General features: G+C 43.1%; 1 protein-coding gene across 7 annotated transcripts in view; it reads left to right on the top strand.

Moving 5' to 3' along the window:
- The window catches only part of LOC105483537 (tumor protein D52), a 137,246-nt gene that overhangs the window by 81,650 nt on the left and 31,985 nt on the right, over positions 1 to 23,611 (top strand). For 2 of the 7 annotated variants that reach the window (XM_011744413.3, XM_011744414.3), the window contains exon 1: positions 10,075 to 10,404. The exons of 4 other annotated variants lie outside the window; for them this stretch is intronic. In XM_011744413.3, coding sequence (XP_011742715.1) covers positions 10,266 to 10,404 — 139 coding nt within the window. In that variant the 5' untranslated portion in view covers positions 10,075 to 10,265. Of the gene's footprint in view, positions 1 to 10,074; positions 10,405 to 23,611 lie in introns of those variants that run through there. One more of the 7 variants, XM_011744415.3, reaches the window with a different exon arrangement.

The following is a 23,611-nucleotide window of genomic DNA, read 5'->3' on the forward strand; positions in this document are numbered from 1 at the left end:
TGAGAGGGCAGAAGAACCTTCTAAGTAGAATGTTAGGGGTTCCTAACAAGTGAGAATTTCTTTGCAAGTCAACGGGCCAAATAAATGATTTCTTTAAAAATACAAATCCATTTATCACTTAGAGTATTTGCATTTAGTTCCAAATAATTTGTATATGTGTGCTAGGTTATGCCTTTTTATTCTAGAGAAGAGGGTCCAAAGAGGATAGTTTTTTTTTTCTTATAATACTATGCCATAATAGTCTTTTTTCCCTCATTGGGATGGAAGTATAAGGGAGAAAAGAAGTGGCATTCCCATAGGGAATATTTCCTAAATTTCTAATGCAAAGTTTCTAATCTGAAAACTGCTACGTATTTTTAAACGAATGCCAACATGATTTAATCTAGTTTCATTCAGTGTAGGAGCTGAAGTGCCCCTGGGTAAGGGAGAGCATCCCTGAGCCTTCCTTTGCCCTTGGTGTGCCCCACCCCTCCCCATCCCCACTGTGTTTCCTCTTCTGCATGTCTTCTTTGTTCTTAAACACACACATTCGAAAACTTTATTTATTTTTTTTTAAGAGACGACACCATCGTAGCTCACTCTAGCCTTGAACTCCTGGGCTGAAGTGATCCCTTCGGACCCAGTCTCCTGAGTACCTGGGGCTACAGGTGTGCGCCACTGCGCCTGGCGAATTTTTATTTTTATTTTTGTAGACACAGGGCCTCGCTTTGTTGCCCAGGCTGGTCTTGAACTCCTGGCCTCAAGCTATCCTCCTGCCTCGGCCTCCCAGAGTTCCAGGATTATAGGTGTGAACCACCATGCCTGGCCTAAAATACTTGTTAAAACTTCTTTCCATTCGCTTCTTCCCTTTCCTTTCTTCCACTGCCCACCACTTCTGCTTATCTGACTTCTACCATCACTCTCACCAAAACTTCAACGCAAGATCGCCAGACTTCCTGTCACTTCTTCTTATGTCTCTTTAGCATTCGATCTTATCCACTTTCTCTCCTCCCTTGATTCCCATAACATTGGTCACTCAAGGTTTTCTTCCAGATGTTTTGCTTCTTGACAGCAATGGAGTTGGAATCCTAAGTTTTACCACTTACTAGCTCTGTGCCTAGGGTGAGACACTTAACTTTGATGTGCCTCAGTTTTGTTGTAAGATGAGGGTAGGGAAAAACTTCCCCCATAAAGTTGATGCAAAGTGCATGGAAGAATGTGTGGCGCATAGTAAGGGTTTCTTAGGGATGAGTCATCATTATTGTCATCATTAAAGGTCATTTCCTGCCCTTTTTAGGCTCTTTGGCCTGCATGCTGATTGTAGGTGATCACTAAATTTTCCCCTCCTTTTCCTAGGGCCTCTCTTCTCTTCAAATTTTTCTTTGACGATCTCTGGGTTTCCCACATTTTATGTCTTAGCCCCTAACTTTTCCCCTGAGGGTAGGAGTTTACTTTCTAACCTCAGGCTGGCCATTTACACCAGAAGTCTCTTGAGCTCTATAAACCAAAGCTGCCAAAATGCAGCTCATTCTCTTATCACCTAAAGTCTCTTCTCTGTCTTCCTCAGTCCTGCCTCTCTTTTGCCACCATCTTCATTAATGCTGTCACTGTCCTTTACAACTCCTGCTGGGGCATCACAGCATTGGCTTCTCATTGCCGGTCACCCAAGTCCTCCAGCTGATCTCCAGCATCTGTTGATTGTCTGTTCGTGGTGTCATGCAGTGTGTCTTTGCTTTGCTGTTCCTGCTTCTGTTCCATGCAGGGCACATGCCTTTTGTATTAGTTGGTTTGGGCAGTCATAACAATACCATAGAATAGGTGGTTTGAACAATGGAAATTTCTATTCCCACAATTCTGGAGGCTGAAAGTCCAAGATCGAGGTGCCGGCAGGGTAGATAGGTTTCTGGTGTGGGTTTACTTCCTGGTTGGCAGTCAGCTGCCTTCTGGCTGTGTCCTCCCTGGACTTCTTTCTGTGCATGTGCGAGTATCCCTCGTGTCTCTTCTTACTAGGACAGCAGCCCTGTTGGATTAGGGCCTTACCCTAGGACCCTGTTTAACCTTAATTACCTCCTTAACGACCCCATCTCCAAATACAGCCATATTGGGAGTTAGGACTTCAACACGTGAAGCTGGGGAGACACAATTCAGTCCAGAACACCCTTGATGCTGTTGCTGGGTAACCGTCCTGACTTCCCCTCTCCCCTCGGCAGTCCAGCTTCAGACAGGGGTGAGAATGATCTTGCCGACCCACAGCTTTGGCCTCTCCTTCCCATTCGTAATCACTCGACTTGGCTCCCCACGGCCTAGATGCAGCGAGAGGAAAATGACTACTGTAGGGTGGCTTCCTTCATTTCTAAGTTCCTTATGCTCACTCCTCTGGAAACTGGGGATAACATGACTAACCTCGTGTTATTGAAGGTTTAAATAAATTCTAATGAAGAATTGTTGTTTTAATCTGATGAAAACCAAGTACCTACTCTCCAGCCTCTATTCGAGGTCCTCCATCATCTTGTTACTCTAAGTGTGATCCCGTGGGGTTTTGGGGCCAGCCGCCTACCATCACCGGGATGCAGACTCTGCATCACAGCGAGATCCCCAGGGCCCTTAGATGGGAGGGATTGGCTTATCCTTACTTCCTGGCTCTAAGCTACAGCCACAGGATGGAGAGGACAGGGCCTTGGAGGCCTGTACCGGGCTTCAAACTGCAGCTCCTTTACTTGCGAGCTCTATGCCCAAAGACAGGTTTATAGAAATTGTCCTTGTCTTGTTTCCCCTCTGAAAAATAGGGAGAGGCAGAGGTTTACCTCACAGAGGTTTCGAGGATTAGTTGAGAAATTTTGTAAATAAAAGAGCATCTACCCTTGTGATTTTAAATTGAATTTCATACTTAAAATCAAGTACTTTTTATTTGGAGTCAAGGTTTGTTTATTGTGGCACAGTGTCGGGGAGTGAAGGGATGTGGGGCGTTCATTAACCTCTCAGCCTCTTTGTCCTCTCACCCTGTGGGACAGGATCCCGCCTGGTCATCCTCTGGGAAGATGTGCCCAGCAAGGGATGTGATGGGGAGACTTCTTTTCTGTAGAGGGTAAACCAACTGCTGCTTCAGTGGAAGGTGGAGAAAGCCCTTCCAGCTCTCAGAAGGGGCTGGGAGCCGGGATGTGCCTGTGTGTCTGTGGCTGGAGCCCAGCCCCATTAGGCCCTGGCCCCGTGATTGCTGTGAGAGTTGGTTGCTGCACCCTTTCTCCACAGCGTCCTGCTGAATCTAAGGCAGAGGAGTTCTTGTTTTGTTTTTGTTTTTAAGCCCTTTTCAAATTTACAGAAGGATTGCAAGAATAAGAATAGTGTAAAGAATACCTGTTCCAGTGTTAGTTTGCTGAAGATAATGGCTTCCAGTTCCATCCATGTCCCTGCAAAGGACATGATTTTGTTCCTTTTTATGGCTGCATAGTATTCCGTGGTGTATATGTGCCAACAACATGGGTGCCGGGGAGGGAAAGCATAAGAAAGAAGAGCTAATAAATGCTGGTCTTAAAGACCTAGGTGATGGGTTGATCTGTGCAGCAAACCACCATGGCACACATTTAGTTATGTTACAAACCTGCACATCCTGCACATGTACCCTAGAACTTAAAAGTTGATGGGGGGAAAAAAGTAAAAGAACACCTGCATTCTCTACTCAGAGTTACTATTAACGTTTAGCTCCATCTGGTTGACTAGTCTGTCTGTGTGTGGATGTCTGTACACATGCATAGTCTTATTTTCTGAGCAATTTGAGAAGAAGTTACATACATTGTGGCCTCTGCCCCTAAATACTTCAGTATGTATTGCCTAAGAAAGGCAGTATTCTCAGCACGGTTGTCAATGTCAGTAAATTTGATTTTTTTTTTTTTTTTTTTTGAGACAGAGTCTCACTCTTGTTGCCCAGGCTGGGGTGCAGTGGCATGATCTCAGCTCACTGCAATCTCTGCCTCCCGGGTTCAAGCAATTCTTGTGCCTCAGTCTCCTGAGTAGCTGGGACTGCAGGCATGTGCCACCACAACCAGTTAATTTTTGTATTTTTAGTAGAGACGGGGTTTCACCATATTGGCCAGGCTGGTCTCCAACTCTTGACCTCAGGTGATCTGCCTGCCTTGGCCTCCCAAAGTGCCGGGATTACAGGTGTGAGCCACCAAGCCCGGCCAGTAAATTTGAAATTGATACAAGACTTTCATCTAATCTGAGGTCATATTCCAGTTTTTTCAATGGACCTAGTAATGTCAGTCTCCTTTAATGTGGATTTTCACAGCCTTTATTCTTTCTGACATTGATATTTTTGAAGAATGCAGCCCCTCCTCTTTTAAAAACTAGAACCTTCTGGCGGTGCTCAGTGGCTCACACCTGTAATCCCAGCACTTTGGGAGGCCGAAGCGGGCGGATCACGAAGGTCAGAAGATCCAGACCATACTGGCCAATATGGTGAAACTCCATCTCTGCTAAAAATACAAAAATCAGCTGGGTGTGGTGGTGTGTGCCTGTAGTCCCAGCTACTCAGGAGGCTGAGGTAGGAGAATCGCTTGAAATGGGAAGACGGAGGTTGTAGTGAGCCGAGATCGTGCCACTGCACTCCAGCCTGGCAACAGAGCGAGAGTCTGTCTCAAAAAACAAAACAAACAACAACAACAACAACAACAAAAAACTCCAACAAAAACTAGAACCTTCCTTGTTTTGGATTTGTCTGATGTCTCCTCATGATTAGATTCAGGTTCTGCATTCCAAGCCTGAACACTATGTAGGTATTCAGAGTGGTCCATTTGCCTCTCACTGGGGGATGGCCATCTCTATGCTTCAGTCAGGGTGGGGCTTTTCTCCATTGTACTGTTACTACACTTGATCTTAGCCAAAAGGCCAAGGAGTCATCTCCACTGTATTGTTACTATGTTTTTCCTTCTGGCAGCTAGTTAATCTGGGGAGAGGCACTTTAAACATCATTTAAATATCATTATCTTCCTCAAAATTTCTCCCTAGCTTTAGCATCCAGCGATGATTTTTTTTTGAATCTTTACAGGGATGGTCAGGGTGGCATTCTTATGTAGTTGTTCCTTCTATTTATTACTTTCATGGACTCTTGGAGTCCTGTTTTTTTCAGTGGTTTATAATCCGTGACTGTCCCTAATTTTTTTTGTGGCTCGATTGTCCCATATTTGACTAGTTGGAGCCCCTTCGAGCCAGCTGCTGTGTCACCATGACACGTCTGCATTCTCCGAGTATCGGCAGCCTGCCTCTCCTGGTGGACAGCTACATTGTCTCCCTTTGATGTGCCCTCCAAGTGAATATTGTGTTTCATAGCTTTTAAATCAGACTGCCCTTTATATATCTTTCAAGTTTGTGGAGAATTTACACTGACATATTTGAGTGCTGAGTTAACAGGCAGACAAAAACTTAATTTTCTTTATAGTGATTTGTACCTACCATTTCCATTTGCAATGACGTGAGTCGCCTCCGGTTATTACCCTACAGTACGCTCTTTACTGGCTGCACCGAGTTGACTTCTGAACTGCCCTTGGGCTCCCTCTGCTGGCGCTGCAGCGCGTGAGCACTTTTCTGGGGTCATGGAATGGATTTCTCCTTCTGCCCATTTTCTTTCTTTTGGTTTGTTGGTTTCTCTCTCATAAATTATTACACAAACATAGAGCATACCATACAACCTGCTTTCAAACCTGATTTGTTTGCTAACTGTATCAAGAATATTTTTCCATATAAAACATATATTTTTATATAATTATGTCAGTGTTTCCATATTTTTCTGTTACATGAATGTTCTTTTTAGCATTTAAATCACCCATTTTTAGTAGGCATTTGTATTGCTTGTTTCCATTTCCGGTAGCATCTAAAATGAACGTCCCTTGCATGTATATCATTCATATGTGACTTAATAAGTAGAGCTTGCTAAATGGGTAGGAACTTACAGGAAAAGGGGAAACTCTAGTTTGAGAAAATTGTCTAGGCTAAGTTTAGGATGTGTTCAACAAACAGGAAAGTCAGGTTTGGCTAAAACATGGTTGAGTAATAGTGGGAAATATGGTCAGAAAGTAGGTATGTTAGGACTCTTTCTATTGAAATGATGAAATCCAACTGCAACCGCAAGTGGAGCAGAATAAAATTGTGTTTATTTAATAACTGGGAAGCCCAGGGTAGCTGGAGGCAGGGGCTTAGATGCTGCTGCCCCATCCCTTCCCTGTCTGTTTCTCCTCCTGTCCTTTCCCAGTCTGAGCACTGAGTCTCTTGCCTGTTGGCCTGGGGAGGGAAGGAGCTGCCAGTCCCTCCAAACTGGCACCCAACAGCTCAGGTTACAGAGAGTCACTTTCTTCCATTACTCACAGAGTAAACGTCAGGGAAGGCCACTGATTGACGCTGTCTGGGTCAGATATCTATCCTTAGGCCAGTCCCTGTGAACAAGGGGATGGGGTGTCTGTGTGGACCAGATCTGAAGCACAGGCCCTTGCCTAGGGCCAGGGAACAGGTGGGAACTATGGACTCTCTCCCCACCGAGAACCCCAGGGAGCAGGTGAGGTGAAATTCCTCTAGGGAAAGAGGGGCAAAATGACAAGACAGCAGATGTCTACCACACTGCTATGGGGCCTGGTCCCCCCCAGAAGGAAAAACATAGTAACAATACAGTGGGTCTCACCCTGCACGTGGGTCTCGAGTAGGGGGTGGATGAGGGAAAGGTTGGAAGGCCTTTGGTACCGGTTGGTAGAGAGCTCTCAGTGCTTTCTCCATATGGAGTGAGAGTGCTTGATGTGATTCCTTCAAAGTCAGGCCTAGGAGACTCAGGATGCCTAATCTAGAGGTAAGAACATCGGGAGGAAAGCCAGTGAGTTCAGTCTTGTGCATACTGACTTTGAAGTACTTTTGGAATAGCCAGGTGGAATTATCCACAGGACAGGACCAAATCTTACCTGATTCTTCCCCAGGCCAACTAGTCCAGAGCAGGAAATAAAAAGAGTTGCCCTGATACCAAGGTGTATTAGTCCATTCTCACGCTGCTATGGGGAAATACCTGAGACTGAGTAATTTGTACAGGAAAAGGATTTAATTGACTCACAGTTCTACGTGGCTGGGGAGGCTTCAGGAAATTTACAGTCATGGCAGAAGGCACCTCTTCACAGGGCAGCGGGAGAATGAGTGCCCAGCGAAGGGGGAGAAGCTCCTTATAAAACCATCTGTTCTCCTTATAAAAATCTCCTAATAAAACCATCAGAGAACTGTCTCTTTCACTATCAGGAGAATAGCGTGGAGGAACCGCCCCCATGATTCAATTAACTCCACCTGATCCCGCCCTTGACATGTGGGGGTTAGTACAATTTAAGGTGAGATTTGGGTGGGGACACAGAGCCAAACCATATCACAAGGCTTTCTCCCCCTTGCTGGGATTGTACCCGTAGCCTCTTTCTGAGTCTGCTCTCTTCTAGCCTCTTTCTGCCTGCAGTGCATCCTTACACCATTTCCAGAGTCATGTTTATAAAACTTATACTCTCCGTATAACTCATAAATCCTCAGTTGTTTTTTTTGAACAGTATATTAAGTATAAAATTTGTCAAAGTCTTTAATGGTCTGCCCCCAAGCTACATTTCCATGTTGTATTTCCTTCAGTTCCCTTCTACTTTGTATTTGACTGTTGAGTCAACTGAGTTTTTGCCATTCCATTAACCCATCCCATGCTTTTCCCACCTCTAGATTTCACTTTTCTTATAGGCTAGAATGTCTTGACTGGGATCTGATGGGAGATAATGAGAACAAAAGCTGGTTCAAAGAGCCAGGGTGTTGCATAAAAGTCCTAAGATTGTATCTAAGCAGGTAAAATAAAAATTTTAGACAATTACTTAAATTTGAAATATTCACATTTATTAATAAGGCATGTAATGTCTACATGAGCCATCATTTGTTTTTTTAATTCTACATTGATTAGGAGCCAAACCTTCAGGGCAGGTATCCGGTGGCACACCCTGGAGAGGCCCTGGAGAGGCACAGATGCGTGGGAGGGGGCTCTTCACATGCTGTGTGCTGCTGCTGGGAGAAGAGGGGGCCAGAGACTGGGGGGCTTCTAAGAAGAGGTGGCATTTCTGCCTCAGTGTTGAAGGATGAATAACTTCGACAGGCTGGAAAAAGGTGACATTTCAGGTAGAGCGTGTCGCATGGATGTAAATACCAAAGGTCAAGGACATGGGCTTGAGAGATGGTGAGAAGAATGGAGGTGACTGTGACTTGCATTCTATCCGTGTCACTATTAATTACCTTTGAATGCCTTTGGCTCTAGGTGGTAGAACAAGTAAAGTAATGGAGAAATGCTTTTTCTACCAGTATTTGGTGACCAAATGCAGAATTATGGAGAGGGCCAGGGACCTCATGAACCATGCTCTTTCTAGTCTGGGGACATAGCTCCAATGCCTTTCCTGTCCCAGTAAGAGGCCATGGATTTCAAGAAGCCAGACAATCCATTCTTTCAAATAATGATAAAAAAGAAACCATTTATTTTATTTTTAAGTATAGAATGAAACATTTATAGTTGCCCAAATTTTGGTACCTTTTAGGAGAAAAATACAGATTCTTTTGTTGTTAAAAATAAACTTAAAAAAAATAAAGACTTACCATAGGCCAGACGCGGTGGCTCACACCTGTAATCCCAGAACTTTGGGAGGCCGAGGCGGGCAAATAACCTGAGGTCAGGAGTTTGAGACCAGCCTGGCCAATGTGGCGAAACCCCATCTCTACTAAAAATACAAAAATTAGCCAGTCGTGGTGGGTGGTGGGTACCTGTAATCCCAGCTACTTGGGAGGCTGAGGCAGGAGAATCGCTTGAACCCAGAAGGTGGAGGTTGCAGTGAGCCAAGATTGTGCCATTGCACTCCAGGCTGGGCACGAGTGAAACTCTGTATCGAAAACAAAACAAAAAAAGATCTACCATAAATGGAGTACAACATGAGACTAACAAAAATAACAAATAAATCATCCAGCATATATTCTGTATGTTAAAAAAAAAAATCACAAGATGAATACAGACCATCTTGGTGCATTTTATACACTAGACACATATTGATATTTTTAATGCTTACAATATATTAGGTTTCATACTTGCTTCCAATCTGAGGAGAGTGTATCTGAGCTCTTTTTTTAGATTTGAAAACCGCCTTTTAGATTAGATTAGAACACCGCTTTTTTTTTTTTTTGTTATGCAGTAACAGACCATTGCCCACCGGAAGGCAAGTCACCTTTATTTTTACCTCCTTAGTAGAACCAGCAGGAGCTGCAGTTGCTGTTGCTTGAGCCAAGGCCATAGTCAGCATAGAAAGGTTCTGCTAAGAGACTGTGTTAAAGGAAATAAGTTTGGTGACTTAGTTTTGTTTTACAAGCTAGCTGTGGCCCAGGCCTTCTACAGGGTGGGCACGCAGGTTTATTGCAGCTCTGCAGAGCCATGGCCTTAGACAAACAAAGAAGGTGTGGGAATACACGGGAGCTTTCCATTCAAAATGGATTCTTCTCCTTTCAGTGCATGTAACTGAAGCACCAGCTTGCTTTTTTAAAAAAAAAAAAAAAAAAAAAAAAAAAAAGGGAGAAAAGAAAAGTCAGTCTGAAGTTTTCGTGACACTCAGCCAGACTCCATGTTAGATAAAGTAATCATGGAAATACAGCTTTATTTTTGTACCAAGTTGTGCTTAGAAAGCTGATTGCTAAACCAGGAAGCTTGGCTTTCAGAATTTTACTGTAATCCAGGGTGGAAAAAAAGTATCACCCAGATGGCATTTGTGGGAGATTACTGACTGGTAATCCCTCCTTGTCCTAGAAGATTAAGTCTGCCCTGGTGTAGTCATGGTCAGCTGATTTTTTTTTTTTTTTTTAAAATAAATTGTAGTTTCTTGTTGTAAGTCAGCCCGTGTCCAATGTTTGCCTGAACTGTTTGTACATCTGGGCCATATTGCAGAACCCTGCCCTTCTTTGTTGACTGAGGAAAGCTCGCTCCCTGCCCAGGTTTTTCATTGTTGATCAAAATTAACACCAGGTGGTGAACAGAGCCCCTCCTAAGGTTGCTCAGGATAAATCATTTATTAAATAGGTCTGCTTGTCAGGAGGGGTGTGAAGGCTCCCAGAAGGAAATGCTGGCGCCGGGGCCCGGAAGCCAGGGCCTCTAACTCCTGGGGTTGATTTCTTCATTGAAGTTGCACCCTACAAAGGGAATATGGCCAAAGCAGCACTCAACTGAAGGATGATATCAGGCGATTAGAAAGCAATGCGTTCTGCGTTTGTCTGGAATGGATTGTAGAGAGATGGACTTAGGCGAGGACTACCAGTCCCCGTTTGATTTTGAAGCAGGAGTCAACAAAAGCTATCTCTACTTGTCTCCTAGTGGAAATTCATCTCCACCCGGATCACCTGCTCTTCAGAAATTTGGTAACTACTAATTTTGTAAAGCTAAGTTTGCTTGGAATAAAACCTAGACATAACTTGGGGTTTGCCTGGCTTTAAAATTATTAGTGTAAAGATGTACCAGGGTGGTGCTGGATTGTAACTAGCTAATAAGCTATTCTAGATTCAAATATTAAATCTCATTAAATATTTAGGATATGTTTATACTTAGAAGTTAGATTTTAAAGTTAGTACTATTTATACGATCAGTAGACCTCTCCATTTATAGATATTCCAAGCTCACTTTGAGTTTGTTGAGCTGGTAAATAACAAAAAAGGAGGAATCTGGAGTCCTTGGTTTCTAGTTGCTTAGGTAATTTACGACAACTTTCTTAATTTTTCTCTTTAGTTAAATGATGGTTAAGCACTGACTCGGTTCAAGGTCTTGCTGATGACTGTCCTGGGTTTTGTTATGGAATATTGAGAGCAACTTATAGAAATTGCTAGGCAAGATTTTTTTTTTTTTTTTTTAAAGAAAAACTTGAAATTGCCGTACCTTTAGAAGCAGTTATTCGTTCATACCTGCCGGGATGAGATTGCTTTGAAGGCCAGCAGCACCATCAGGGAGGCTCTTCCTTTGTCGGCACAAGGCAGCAAAAAGCTGGAGGCAGCTTAGCCATCCTCCCGGCCGGGTCCCTCGTATCATAGCCAGTGCTGGGAACTGGTTAAATGACCTTCTCTGTAATTTGCCAAATAATCAGGTTTTTCCAGAAGAAGTTAATTTTTTCCTGATTAATGAAGAACAGGTCACATTTTGTTCGTTTTAAGCTGAAAAAAATGGGTAACTTAGAAAAAAACATGGTAAAGGTGACAGCATGAAACTTAGTTTTAAGTATTTTAGGTTTGTGTATTTGCTGACGGTAGGGACTGTGTGAAGCAACATTCCTCTCTTGGTTGCAACTGGTAGCCATCTTTCCCCAAAAGTGGCTGGGATTTCCAGGAACGGGAAAATGTGGAGTGTGACAAAGAAGGGGTAGAGCTGGTCTGTAGAAGTTCGGGGCAGGAGGCAGCAGCTTGATGTCTGCTGCGGGATTCTGATTGCCAGGAAACTTTCTCCAGTGCTGACCTTGGCTTGCCCAAGTGGCCCCCCTCAGACCTCTGTAATAAAGGGGCCTGGGCTCCCCCTTTGCCCAGCCCCCTTCTAATTTGTAAATCTTATGTATAAGTTAATAGGGGGCCACACAGAATGGGGAAGTGAGAGCTCAATAATGGACCAAAACCCAAGTGACTTGCGGGGAAGGGAGGAAACCTTTGAGAAGCTGGGGCTGTGGTTTTATGACTTCAGGTGGACCTTGATCAGTGTGCAAGCAGCCAGATTCCCAGGAAGGTTGACGCTGCTTGCTTCTTTTAGTTGCCTTCTACCCTTCTTGTCTCTTTGTTTCACCTCCTGCCATTTTCCAAGTTACAGTCGTGACTGCCTTGGGATGTTTTCTGTCAAAACCAGGGCAGTTGTAGGGTTGGGTGTGCCTCTAGGCAAATTCTGAAGGATTATCTTTGCAGTTCCTGTTAGCTGTTTGAAGGAGCATGGGGTTGTGAGATTTAAAAAGTTTTTAAAAAGCAAATGAATAACAATAATGAAAAACAAGCTCATGTAGCTAGGTTTAGTAGTTTGCATTAATTGAAAGAAAAGAGGGTGAACAAGCATTAAAACAAGCAGAAACCACCCTCAGCAGTCATCTGTAAGAACGCAGTGATTCTAAAATGTCCAAATAAAAATGGAAGCCTGGAAGACGGATTACTCTTCTGTGTGCCCATGACCCCTCAAGGCATAAGAAGCCTGGACACCTGTCTGAACATCAAACATGGTTGGTCGATGGAATGAATAATGTGTCCTCCGTGTGTTTGCAGTCTTTGTATTTCTATGTAGAAGCTCTTAGGATCAATACATTATGAACCCATTAAAAGTTCTTGTGGTTTTTGGCCACTGTGTATTTTCTTAATCAGCAGACAAGTAATACAGACAAGAAGAGGGATGCTACTCAGAGAGGTTGGGAATACTGATCTGAAAAGACTGTGCTCTCTGGTATTTATCCAGAATGCCATCATGGGGCAAATGGGAAAGTAATGAGATTTTATCTATCAGCAGGATGTTCCTAAGAAGTCATTAAAGCGGAGATTAGGATGAAGACAGTGGCTGGAACAAAATGAGGCCTTTTATTAGGGAGTTTTGAACTCCTTTGACGCAACCAACCCCTATTCAGAAATGCCTTATACCTCCTTACCCACAATCCTCATAAATATAAGAATCTATCAATAACTGAAGCAAAATGTTATGAACCAGAACTTCTCTTTACTATGTGTGATGTACTCTGACATTTTATACTATTGTATGCCATTTTTTCTTTTTAAAGTGCTCATCTGGTTCTGCTACTGGATTTTACAACCCATAGTGTGAAAACACCGATTTATAATAGTTTCAGAATCTGGAACAGAAGCTCTGTTCATCTTTTTTGTTCACTGCTGTTTCCCCAAGCACCAAGGATAGTACTTGACATTATGGCTCAAAAACTGTGGAATGCATGAATGAATGAATGAATGATACTGGTGAGGAGTAGTTCATACTCCAGTTCATTTTACTGGATGTGAAGATTGAGGCTGAGAGGCGTATGTGATGTTCTCAAATCACAAAGTTTAGTTAGGCTAAGATACGACTAGCACTCATCTCTTAATTCTTAAGCTAGTGGTTTGGTTTTTTTGTTTTGTTTTTTTAGACCGCAATGTCTCAGCCTCTCTAGTAACGGATATTATAGAACAGATTAACCATTTAAGGCTTAAATTCTCCTTTGGTCAGGTGTTTTACTGTGGGAGTAATTTGTTAACACTTTATACGCCACTGGGATCTCAACATTCTATTCCATCTTTGGGTTGAACATTATCAGGACCAGGGTCTCACAGCTGGGGTCTTTTGTTGCATTATCTCTTCTATTCTGTCAACACCCACAAGGATAATATCCCAAAGGTTATTTACATAGCATCTAGCTTCCTCTTAAGATTTTTTTTTTTTTTTTGAGACGGAATCTTGCTCTGTCGCCCAGGCTGAAGTGCAGTGGCGCAGCCTTGGCTCACTGCAACTTCTGCTTCCTGGGTTCAAGCGATTCTTCTGCCTCAGACTCCCAAATAGCTGGGACTATAGGCGCACGTCACCACGCCTGCTAATTTTTGTATTTTTAGTAGAGATGGGGTTTCACCATATTGGCGAGGCTGGTCTTGAACTCCTGACCTCGTGATCTGCCTGCCTCGGCCTCCCAAAGTGCTGGGATTACAGGCGTGAGCCACCAGGCTGGGCCAGAATTTTCTTTAAAAAAAAAAAAAACTTTTGCCTGGGTGCAGTGGCTCATGCCTGTAATCCCAGCATTTTGGGAGGCTGAGGCGGGCAGATCACTTGAGCTCAGGAGTTTGTGACCAACCTGGGCATCATGGTGAAACCTCATCTGTACTAAAAATAAAAGAATCAGCCAGTCATGGTGGCACACGTCTGTGGTCCCAGCTACTTGCAGTGAGCTAAGATCATACCACTGTACTCCAGCCTGGGCAACAGAATGAGACTCCATCTCAAAACACAAACAAACAAACAAAAAACTCTTTTATTTTAGATTCAGGAGTGCATGTACAGGCTTCTTATATAGGTAAACATGTGTCATAGGGGTTTGATGGACAGATTGTTTCATCATCCAGATACTAAGCCTGATACACAGTAGTGATTTTTCTTTTTTTTTGCTCCTCTTCCTCCTCCCACCCTCCACCCTCTGGTAGGCCCCAGTGTCATTTGTTCCCCTCTTTGTGTCCATATGTTCTCATCATTTTGCCCCCACTTATAAGTGAGAAGGTGCCCTGTTTGGTTTTCTATTCCTGTGTTAGTTTGCTAAGGATAACAGCCTCCAGCTCCATCCATGTTCTTGCAAAGGATAGGATCTTGTTCTTTTTTATGGCTGCATAGTATTCCATGGCATATATGTACCACATTTTCTTTATCCAGTCTATAATTGATGGGCATTTAGGTTGATTCCGTGCTTTGCTATTGTGAATAGTGCTGCAGTGAACTAACGCATACATGTGTCTTTGTGATAGAATGGTTTATATTCCTTTGGGTATATACCCAGTAATGGGATTGCTGGGGAGAATTTTCTAATGTACAGGAAGATGCAGCCTTGGCTTATGGCACCTTTGGTTATTTCTAGTGACTTAAGGAAATATGAGGAATGGAAAAATCTGACATTTTAGTTTAATGCGATCACATTTGAAACTCTAGAAAGACTGAAAAATCAAACTGAAATTCCTTAGCTCACAGTTCTTCTTTTCATTCTGTTTTACCCTTTTTGATTTTCACTCTGTGTTATTCTCACTTCTTTTTAGAAAAGTGGTTACCACTTCTTAAAAGTTTTTTATGATTGCATAGGTCTTAAATAGCAAACATGGCTGTGGTTTACAAAATAAAAACTGGAGCCAAATTTGAAGAGATGTAGAATTTCCTTATTCCTAGAGAGGAAATTTAAGGATGGAAGAGACTACCTCTCTGGGGATTCTGAAATTTCTCCATGACTGACCTTTGTCACTCTTTTCTGGAATGTCCCAGTTACTAGTTTTATACTTAATTTTGGGGCAGGGGAGCAGAGCAGTGGGAAGAGGAGATAGCTCTGAAGTAATTGAAGATTTTTTCCTTTTTATTTTTTTTTTTAAAAAAGAGATTTAAGGGTCCATTTAGAAATATCTGGAAGGAACAAGTAAAGCGTTTGAAAATACTAATGTGTTTTACCTTGAGGATTGTTTCTTCTTTGTCCACTCTTTCTGTGAAGTAACGCTTTTGGGAGGTGACCTTCTGTCTTGTGTAGGGACATTGACCACTGTTCAGGGTCCTGCTTTGAGAGCTGAGTCCCAGGAGCACTTTGCATCTGATGTGGCTCCCAAGTGCTCCTTTCCCTTTTTGTCTTAGGGCAGCCCCTCCCCTCCTGCTCTATTTCCTTTCCTCTTAACCCAGACATTGGCCGGGCGCAGTGGCTCACGCCTGTAATCCCAGCACTTTGGGAGGCTGAGGCGGGTGGATCACGAGGTCAGGAGATCGAGACCATCCTGGCCAACATGGTGAACCCTGTCTCTACTAAAATACAAAAAATTAGTCGGGCGTGGTGGCGGGCACCTGTAGTCCCAGCTACTCGGGAGGGTGAGGCAGGGGAATTGCTTGAACCCGGGAGGCGGAGATTGCAGTGAGCCAAGATCGCGCCACTGCCCTCCAGCCTGGGCGACAGAGCGAGACTCCATCTTATAAAACAAAAAATAAAAAATAAAAAATAACCCAGATATTGTCCCCTTATGCTTGTGAGGAGCTTGGGTCTTCCCTTAAATGGAGTGGATCAAGTTTTCTCAGCCTTTTTCTTCCCGGCTGCCTTGACTACAGTTACCCGACTCATTTTTCCTCTAAGGTTTTACTGTTCTCATCGTGGGCACTCATGGGAAAATTCCAGCCTTGAGAATCTTAAGTTGTCACGGCCTAAGCCGCTGCATCCCTCTCTTCTGAAGGCACTCAGTGGCAGACAGCAGGTACTGGCTGTTGTGTCCTCTTAGATGCTCCCTTGCCTTAAGTCAGTGGTTCTCAACCACAGTTTTGCCCCACTGTGGGCATTTGACCATGTTTGTAGATACTCTTTTGGTTGTTACAACTGGGTGTGCGTGTGGGGCTGCTACTGACATCTAGTGAGTGGGCCTGAGATGCTACACAGGAAGATGCCCATGACGCCCGTGGTGCCGTGGCTGAGAAGCGCTGCCTGAACTGGATGCTTAGTCTTTTGGGTCTCCTGAAGACAAGCTCTGTGGTGTGGGGACTTGCAAATATTCCTCCCACTTCTGGGATTTTATTACATCCAGAAACAACAAGGCACAGAGAATGGGAACCCCAGGCACAGACTTTCATGGGGAAGAAACATCTTGTGATCTTTTTGGGTGTTACCGCTAAAGATACTTTGAACTATATGTTTAAATCTCTTTTTATGCCTCTAGCTTTAAAAAGGGGGGATGCGTATTTCCTCTTGTTTGTGCTTAAATGAAACAGTCATAGAGACTGAAGTTTCTTATCGCGACTCTGGTCTTAAGTTATTGGTGCTGCTTTGAAGACTTGGTAGGAAAGGCGTGCAGCTTTATTTTCCAGAGACGCTTCCAGGGCTCAAGTATATGTTAACAGATTCTTTCTTGGGTAGGCAGTGTTAACATTCAGGCTAAATAGCAGATACCTTAGACTCCATTTTGGCATCTTTTTCCCTCCTAGTTGAATTTTTTCGGGGGCAGCTGACATATTCTTTCTGTGATATCATTTGTGTCCCACCTATATAACCATGGTGCATTTGCCTGCACACTCTTTTCCTGTAATGTGAAGGTAGGTGACCTGCTCCCCGAAGTGACAATCTTTGGACAGATTATGTATGGAAGTCATTTCTTTAGGAAAGTGACATTTCACATCTGCTTTAAATAGAAAAACCTTTCTAGGTAAAAACAGTGAAGTGAGAATGCAATCTATACAATAAAAAGCTCGAGATAAAAGGAGAGAGAATGAAGGGAGACTGAGTTCTTATCTTTCCCTCTAACTTGATTGTATACCTTCCTATAATGCATTTATTCACAGTGTTGACAAGCATCTGCTGTGCGCTAGACACTGTGTATCGGAGACCCTGCTAGGACTAAAGACACAGGATTGGAGCATGAAGGCCAAGTATTGCCCAGCTGCAGTCTGTGTTCTATACAATAGACTGGACCGTAGGTTCTTATTCCCAGAGCCAAGGACTGTTTTTCAGCCATGGTCACAGGGTCCAGGGGAGATCCCCCAAGAGTAGGAGACACTTTTGACTTATTGAAGCGAATGGGAACTGGAAATAGGGATGGGATTTCAGGCAGAGAAAATAATATGTGCAAAGACACACAAAAAAGAGTGTGTTTTAGAGATAGCAGAGATGGTTGTACAACATTGTGAGTATAATTGACATCACTGAATCACACGCTTAAAAACGGTTAAAGATGATACATTTTTGTTGTATATTCTAACATAATAAAAAATTAAATGGGCTAAAAAGTATGGGAGGTACATTTAAACATTTTTTTTTGAGTTAATAGCTTTCTTTCTTTCCGTCTTTCTTTCTGTATTTCTGTCTTTCTGTCTTTCTCACTCTCGCTCTATTGCCCAGGCTGGAGTGCAATGGCGTGATCTTGGCTCACTGCAGCCTCTACCTCCCAGGTTCAAGTGATTCTTGTGCCTCAGCCTCCCTAGTAGATGGGATTACAAACGTGTGCCACCACACCTGGCCAGTTTTTGTATTTTTTAGTAGGGTCAGGGTTTCACCATGTTGGCCAGGCTGGTCTCGAACTCCTGGCCTCAAGTGATCCACCTGCCTCGGCCTCCCAAAGTGCAGGGATTATAGGCGTGAGCCACCACGCCTTGCTAAATTATAGATATATGTGTGTGTATATATATGTGTGTGTGTGTGTGTGTGTGTGTGTGTGTGTGACCAGGCTGGAGTGCAGTGGTGCGATCTCAGCTCACTGCAACTTCTACCTCCCAAGTTAAAGAGATTCTTGTGCCTCAGCCTCACGAGTAATTGGGACTACAGGTGCGCGCCACCATGCCCAGCTAATCTTTGTATTTTTAGTAGAGACAGAGACAGGGTTTCACCTTGTTGGCCAGGATGGTCTTGATCTCTTGACCTTGTGATCCACCTGCCTGGGTCTCCCAAAGTGCTGGGATGACAGGCATGAGCCACTGCGCCTGGCCTACATATGCACTCTAGAAAGCTCTTTGTTGGGGTGGGTTGAGGAATATTTGCAGATGTCAGAGACTGGCAAGGAGCTTAGGGGCAGGAATCTAAGCAACACATAGTGACAGCCCAAACTAGGCAGGAGGGCAGGATGGCAGGATTGGAGGCAGGGAGCGAAGTGGATGTCCAGAGAGTAAGATGGAGCCACAACATCTCAGAGAGGTAGGAAGAGAAAAAGCAGGAGGGAGGAGAGGAATGGAGATTTCAGACTGAAGTTCAGTGTCAGATGGCCTTGGTGTGGCCAGATGAGGGTAGTGACCCAGAACTGTCCTTAGTGGAAGGTAGGTGGAAGGGGCAGCAACAGGGCTGCAGGGGGTTGAGGAGTAATGGGCAGTGAGGAAGTAAGACCTGAGAGCCAAGACTCAGGGAAGACGAGAGGAGAGAGAAGCAGTTCCCAGGTCAAGTTGTAGGGCTTGGAATCCGGGAGAAACAGCAAATCCTTATGTGCACCCATTGTTTGCAGGTAAGGGGCTTGGGGCTGTTTGAAGATAAATGTGATTAAAGAAGATCAACCAACTAGTAAATGGCTGAATCAGTGTGTATGCCCCTTTCCATCAGAATTATTCTCCTGGGGGCTGCGGTAGCCATTCTGGGTGGCTTATCACCCAGTTCTGGAGGTTAGAAGTCTGAAATGAAGGCGTTGGCAGGGTCTTGCTCCCTCTGAAACGAGCAGGGCAATGAATCCTTCTTGCCGCCTCCTCACTTCTGGTGGTTGCTTGCACACCTTGGTGTTCCTTGTTCTGTTGTGACGTCACCCCAATCTCTGTGTGTTCTCTGTGCTTTGCGCTGTGTATCTTCACATTATCTCTTCCCCGAGTCTCTGTGTTCACACTTCCTTCTTATAAGGACATGAACCATTGGATTAGAGTTCACTAATCCAGTGTGACCTCATCTTAACTTGATTACATCTCCAGAGATCCTGTTTCCAAATGAAGACACATTCATTGTTGTCACGGGTTAGGAAATTGAAGACATCTTTAAAGGCAGCAGAGTTCAACTCACAACACCATCTAATTTCAAAGCTCATCTTGTCTTTTTGTATTCTTTTAAAAATCTGTCCTCAGTCTTCTCATCTTTATATAATGAAGCATTTGACTTAAACCAGGAGTCCCCAACCCCCAGTTGGTGGACTGGTACCTGTCTGTGGCCTGTTAGGAACTGGTGAGTGACAGGCGAGTGAGCATTACCGCCTGGGCTCTGCCTCCTGTCAGATCAGTGGTGGCGTTAGATTCTCATAGGAGCGTGAATCCTATTGCGAACCGCACATGCAAGGGATCTAGGTTGCACACTCCTTATGAGAATCTAATGCCTGATGATCTGAGGTGGAACGGTTTCCTCCCAAAACCATCCACCCGCAACCCCCGTGGAAAAATTGTCTGCCATGAAGCCAGTTCCTGGTGCAAAAAACATTGGGGACTGCTGACTTAAACGATTCAGAATTCTTTCAGATCTAAAATTGTATGACAGTGGCCAAAAAACTTTTAATCAATAATCATAGAAAGTCTTGAAGCACTTGGTCATAATTGGAATAAAAGTCAAAGATGAAGAACTAGAGGGAAGAGAACCATTTAAGTGGGTGCTCCAAAAGGGGGGTTGGGGTTGCACCCAAGCAGAGAGAGGTGCTTCTCAAACTCTTATTTGTGGCTTATGTGTAGGTTCTACATTTTTAGTGAAAACACTTTTGCTGCTTTCCCCAGTTGAAATTTGTGGAAGTTGTGGCAAATGGGTGGTTATGCATAGGAAAGTAAAGAGAGAGTTACTCTAATTAAATCTTTAATGAATAATTCAGTTCAGATGCAATATTAGCATTGGCTCTGTTCTAGGCACTGTGAGTTCTGAGACGGAAAGATAAGAAAGTGACATCAGGACTTTATAGTCTAGAACTAGAGACGTGTTCAGGACTAAGCTCTTTGCTGTTCTTGGTCACTGTGCCCTGCGTTTCCCTGCTCTGACCACACTCACACACACACATTTCCACTTTGTCTTCCGCATGTTATTCACAAAGACTCTGAAGTCTTGAAGTGTTGTATTTCATTAAATCTAAGACACCACAGATTGTAAGATGTTACTATTATTTTGTTTCATTAAGTATAAAATATGCTGATAGTTAAACTAAAAAAATCCTGCTTTATCATCACTTAAATTGTTTTAAAATCTTTTTTAAAAAATTGTTTTTAGTAGAGATGGGGTTTCACCACGTTGTGCTGGCTGGTCTCGAACTCCTGGACTCAAGTGATCTACCCATCTCTGCCTCCCAAAGTGCTGGGATTACAGGAGTGTGTGAGCCACCCTGCCCAGTCCCCTAAAATTTTTTATTTAAATTTTTGTTGTCATTGTTTTGAGACAGGGTCTTGCTCTTCTTGCTCTGTTGCCCAGGCTGGAGTGCAGTGGCATGATCACAGCTCATTCAACTGTAACCTAGGCCCAAGCGATCCTCCTGCTGCAGCCTCCTGAGTAGCTGGGACTACAGGTACAGGCCATTATACCCGGCTAATGACTTTTGAGTTTTTGTAGATACAGGATCTCACTTTGTTGCCTAGGCTGGTCTCGAACTCCTGGCTCAAGTGATCCTCCCACCTTGGCCTCCCAAAGTGCTGGCATTACAGGTATGAGCCACTGCACCTGGCCAAAAATTTTATGTTAATTGAAGTTCTTTTTTAGATTTATTCAGACATTTACACTGACCATAACACTCCTGTGCATATTTTCTAAAATAAAAACGAACATTTCCTAAAATGTCTTCACACCTATAATTTAACTTATTTGAACTGCTTTTCAACTTGGAGTAATCTATGTCTATTCTATTGATTTATTTTCCTCACATAAAATGTCTGTGGTGCAGCCTTTCGTAAGAGACGTCTGTAACTGGACCTGGCATTTTTGAAGCCACTTTGCAAATTTTGAGGCGTGTTTGCTGGTGATAACCATGTCACAATGACTGGCTGATTAATTGTACAGTGCATCTCAAAGATGTAAAATGTAAAAAGTATCTTCAGATTGATGGGATGTGTCTCTGCTTGTCTTCTCCATCCTCATCCCGGAGACACAAGAAATCTCACCTGGGAATCAGTGAGATGCGTCACCCTGCCAGTGGGCTCCAGAACCTTCCCAGGGCAGGCCACCCTCTACCTAGCTTGCTGGAAGGACTTTTCCAAAGACAAGTCTAGACTTGTCACTCCCCTACCTAAAGCTCTTTAGGGAGCCCATGGGTGGAACTAAAGACAGGCTGACAATCTGTTTGCATAGCTAGATGAAGAGAATTAAGGCAATGGCTAAAATGTTAACAACCTGATGGAAGAAATTATCACTCATTTTCAGTCATTTGGGTTTGATAATGTTATCTGTGACTTTCAAACCAGGGATCCCCACAAGTTCCTTTTTTCTTTCCTCGGGAAAGAAAAAAGTTTCTATGGAGAAAGACTAGGCCCTGTTTCGTTGTCCTGCCATGATCATTGATATTTCTCTAAGAAAAGATATTCATGAAGGAGCTGAGTCGAGAGACAGAAAGACCCAAGTATTAATCGTGCCTCTGTATATTAATCCTGCCTCTGGGCAAATTATATAGCCTTAGAGGATTGCAGTTTCCTAGTAGAAAAAAATACTCCTCTCAGGTGGTGGTTATGGGGTGTTTTTATTTTTATAAGATAACGTAGACTTCCCCTCACAGTGGCTGGTGTAGTAAATGTCAGTAGATATTAATCGTATTTTCCCCACCATATTTGTCTTTTAAAAACAGCTTTCCATCAGATTCTGAGAAAAAAAAACATTAAAATTAATGAACGAATAAGTTTCAGATTATGGTTTTCAATAATCTATACTTTTAAATGTTGTTATTTTCCACCTTTCATGCTGTGAATGAGAAATTGATCTTTTCTTCCAAAAGCCAGACTCTATTTTCGTATTAAATACTGTACTATTACTGAACATACAAGAAACAGGATCATATCTAGATGAATATATAAGGCAAAATTTGGATTCCCAGGTTTGGGGAAACTTTAGTTGGAATTAATGAAGACTGCTTTTGATCTAGTCTGCCAGATTCTTTCTCTTTTTAGGGTCTTATTATTGCTTCTAGATACCTTTCAGGTCTTACTGTAAGCCTCCTACTTTTGTCTTTGTTTTCAGATCAGTGATTTGAAGCATTTGTTTTTACATCAGACTGTCTAGATTTAAAATCTGACCTCTACCAAACATTTAGGTGTGTTCACCTGGGCAAGTCGCTGAATGTAAGCTCCAGGTTCCTGATTTGTAAATGGTGACGGGGGACCCCCACCTCACTGAAGTGTTGCACATAGGTATTTAAAACACTTAATTTGGACTTGTCTGTAAATGGAATGCACTCTGTCATGGTGGCTGTGGTTAATAATTTTCGCAAGGCATGACTGTGATGTTTTGCTGCTGATTTTGGTACCTACCATTCTGTTCTTCCTTGGTGGTCTTTAATTGCTAATTTTTTTTTCCAGACTGCACCTTTTAATTTGAATGATGATGATTTGCTGCCACCTACAGGCTGATGTGGAAAGAGCAGAACATGTTATTACCAACTTTCTTAGATGCTGAATATAAAATCTCAAGGTCATCCTGGCAGACTTGAAGCCAACTGGACAACCCGTCATCCTCTTTTCTGAGAGATTTATTTTCCTCGATACCCTAGCCACGTATTTGAATAGAACCAGAATCCCCTTGGATTCTTTTTGAAATGGGCAGTATACATAAAGCATTGTTAGCAATCAGATACTGTATTTTTCCCCTTCTTTGAGTAGATTTGCAAAAGAGTGTGTATCAAAAAAGCATGAAAGAGTCTTTACTATTTAAGTAATAGTTTGGTACCTGAGTTTTGCTTGTTTTGTTTTGGAGATCTGTTCTAGTTGGAGAACTTGGGAGTTCTGTACAAAACATTAAAAATAAAATAATGTGTAACACGTAGCTCTGTTATGGTTCTTACTGTGTTGCCTTATATGATTGTTACTTGAATGTCTGACTCCCAGTTTCAATCTCATACAACTTTCTTCACATAATCTAACATAGAGGATAGATTTACAAGCACACACAGATGCTGGGAAATGGTTTCTGACAGTACATAGGACAGCACCTTGTTCACGGTGTGATTTGGCTGGAGTTGGAGTAAGAGGTGCCAATGCCAGCTAGCAGGAGACGGGTCCAGTAAGGGCTGTGTGCCAACCTCACACTTTGCTTTGAAAACAGTAAGGAACCACCAAAGGATTTTAAGCTGAAGAGTGACACAATCAGATTTCTATTATAGAAATATTATTTGGGCAGTCTGTTCACAGATATTTTAGAGGAAGACCTGTGGAAGCAATTATGCATTGAGCTTTTCTACCTGCTGATTGTACCGATTAAGTATTTTATATGCAGTCAAGAGCTTACTCATATTTTTT

Source organism: Macaca nemestrina, chromosome 8, assembly GCF_043159975.1.
Source record: "Macaca nemestrina isolate mMacNem1 chromosome 8, mMacNem.hap1, whole genome shotgun sequence".
NCBI lineage: Eukaryota > Metazoa > Chordata > Mammalia > Primates > Cercopithecidae > Macaca > Macaca nemestrina.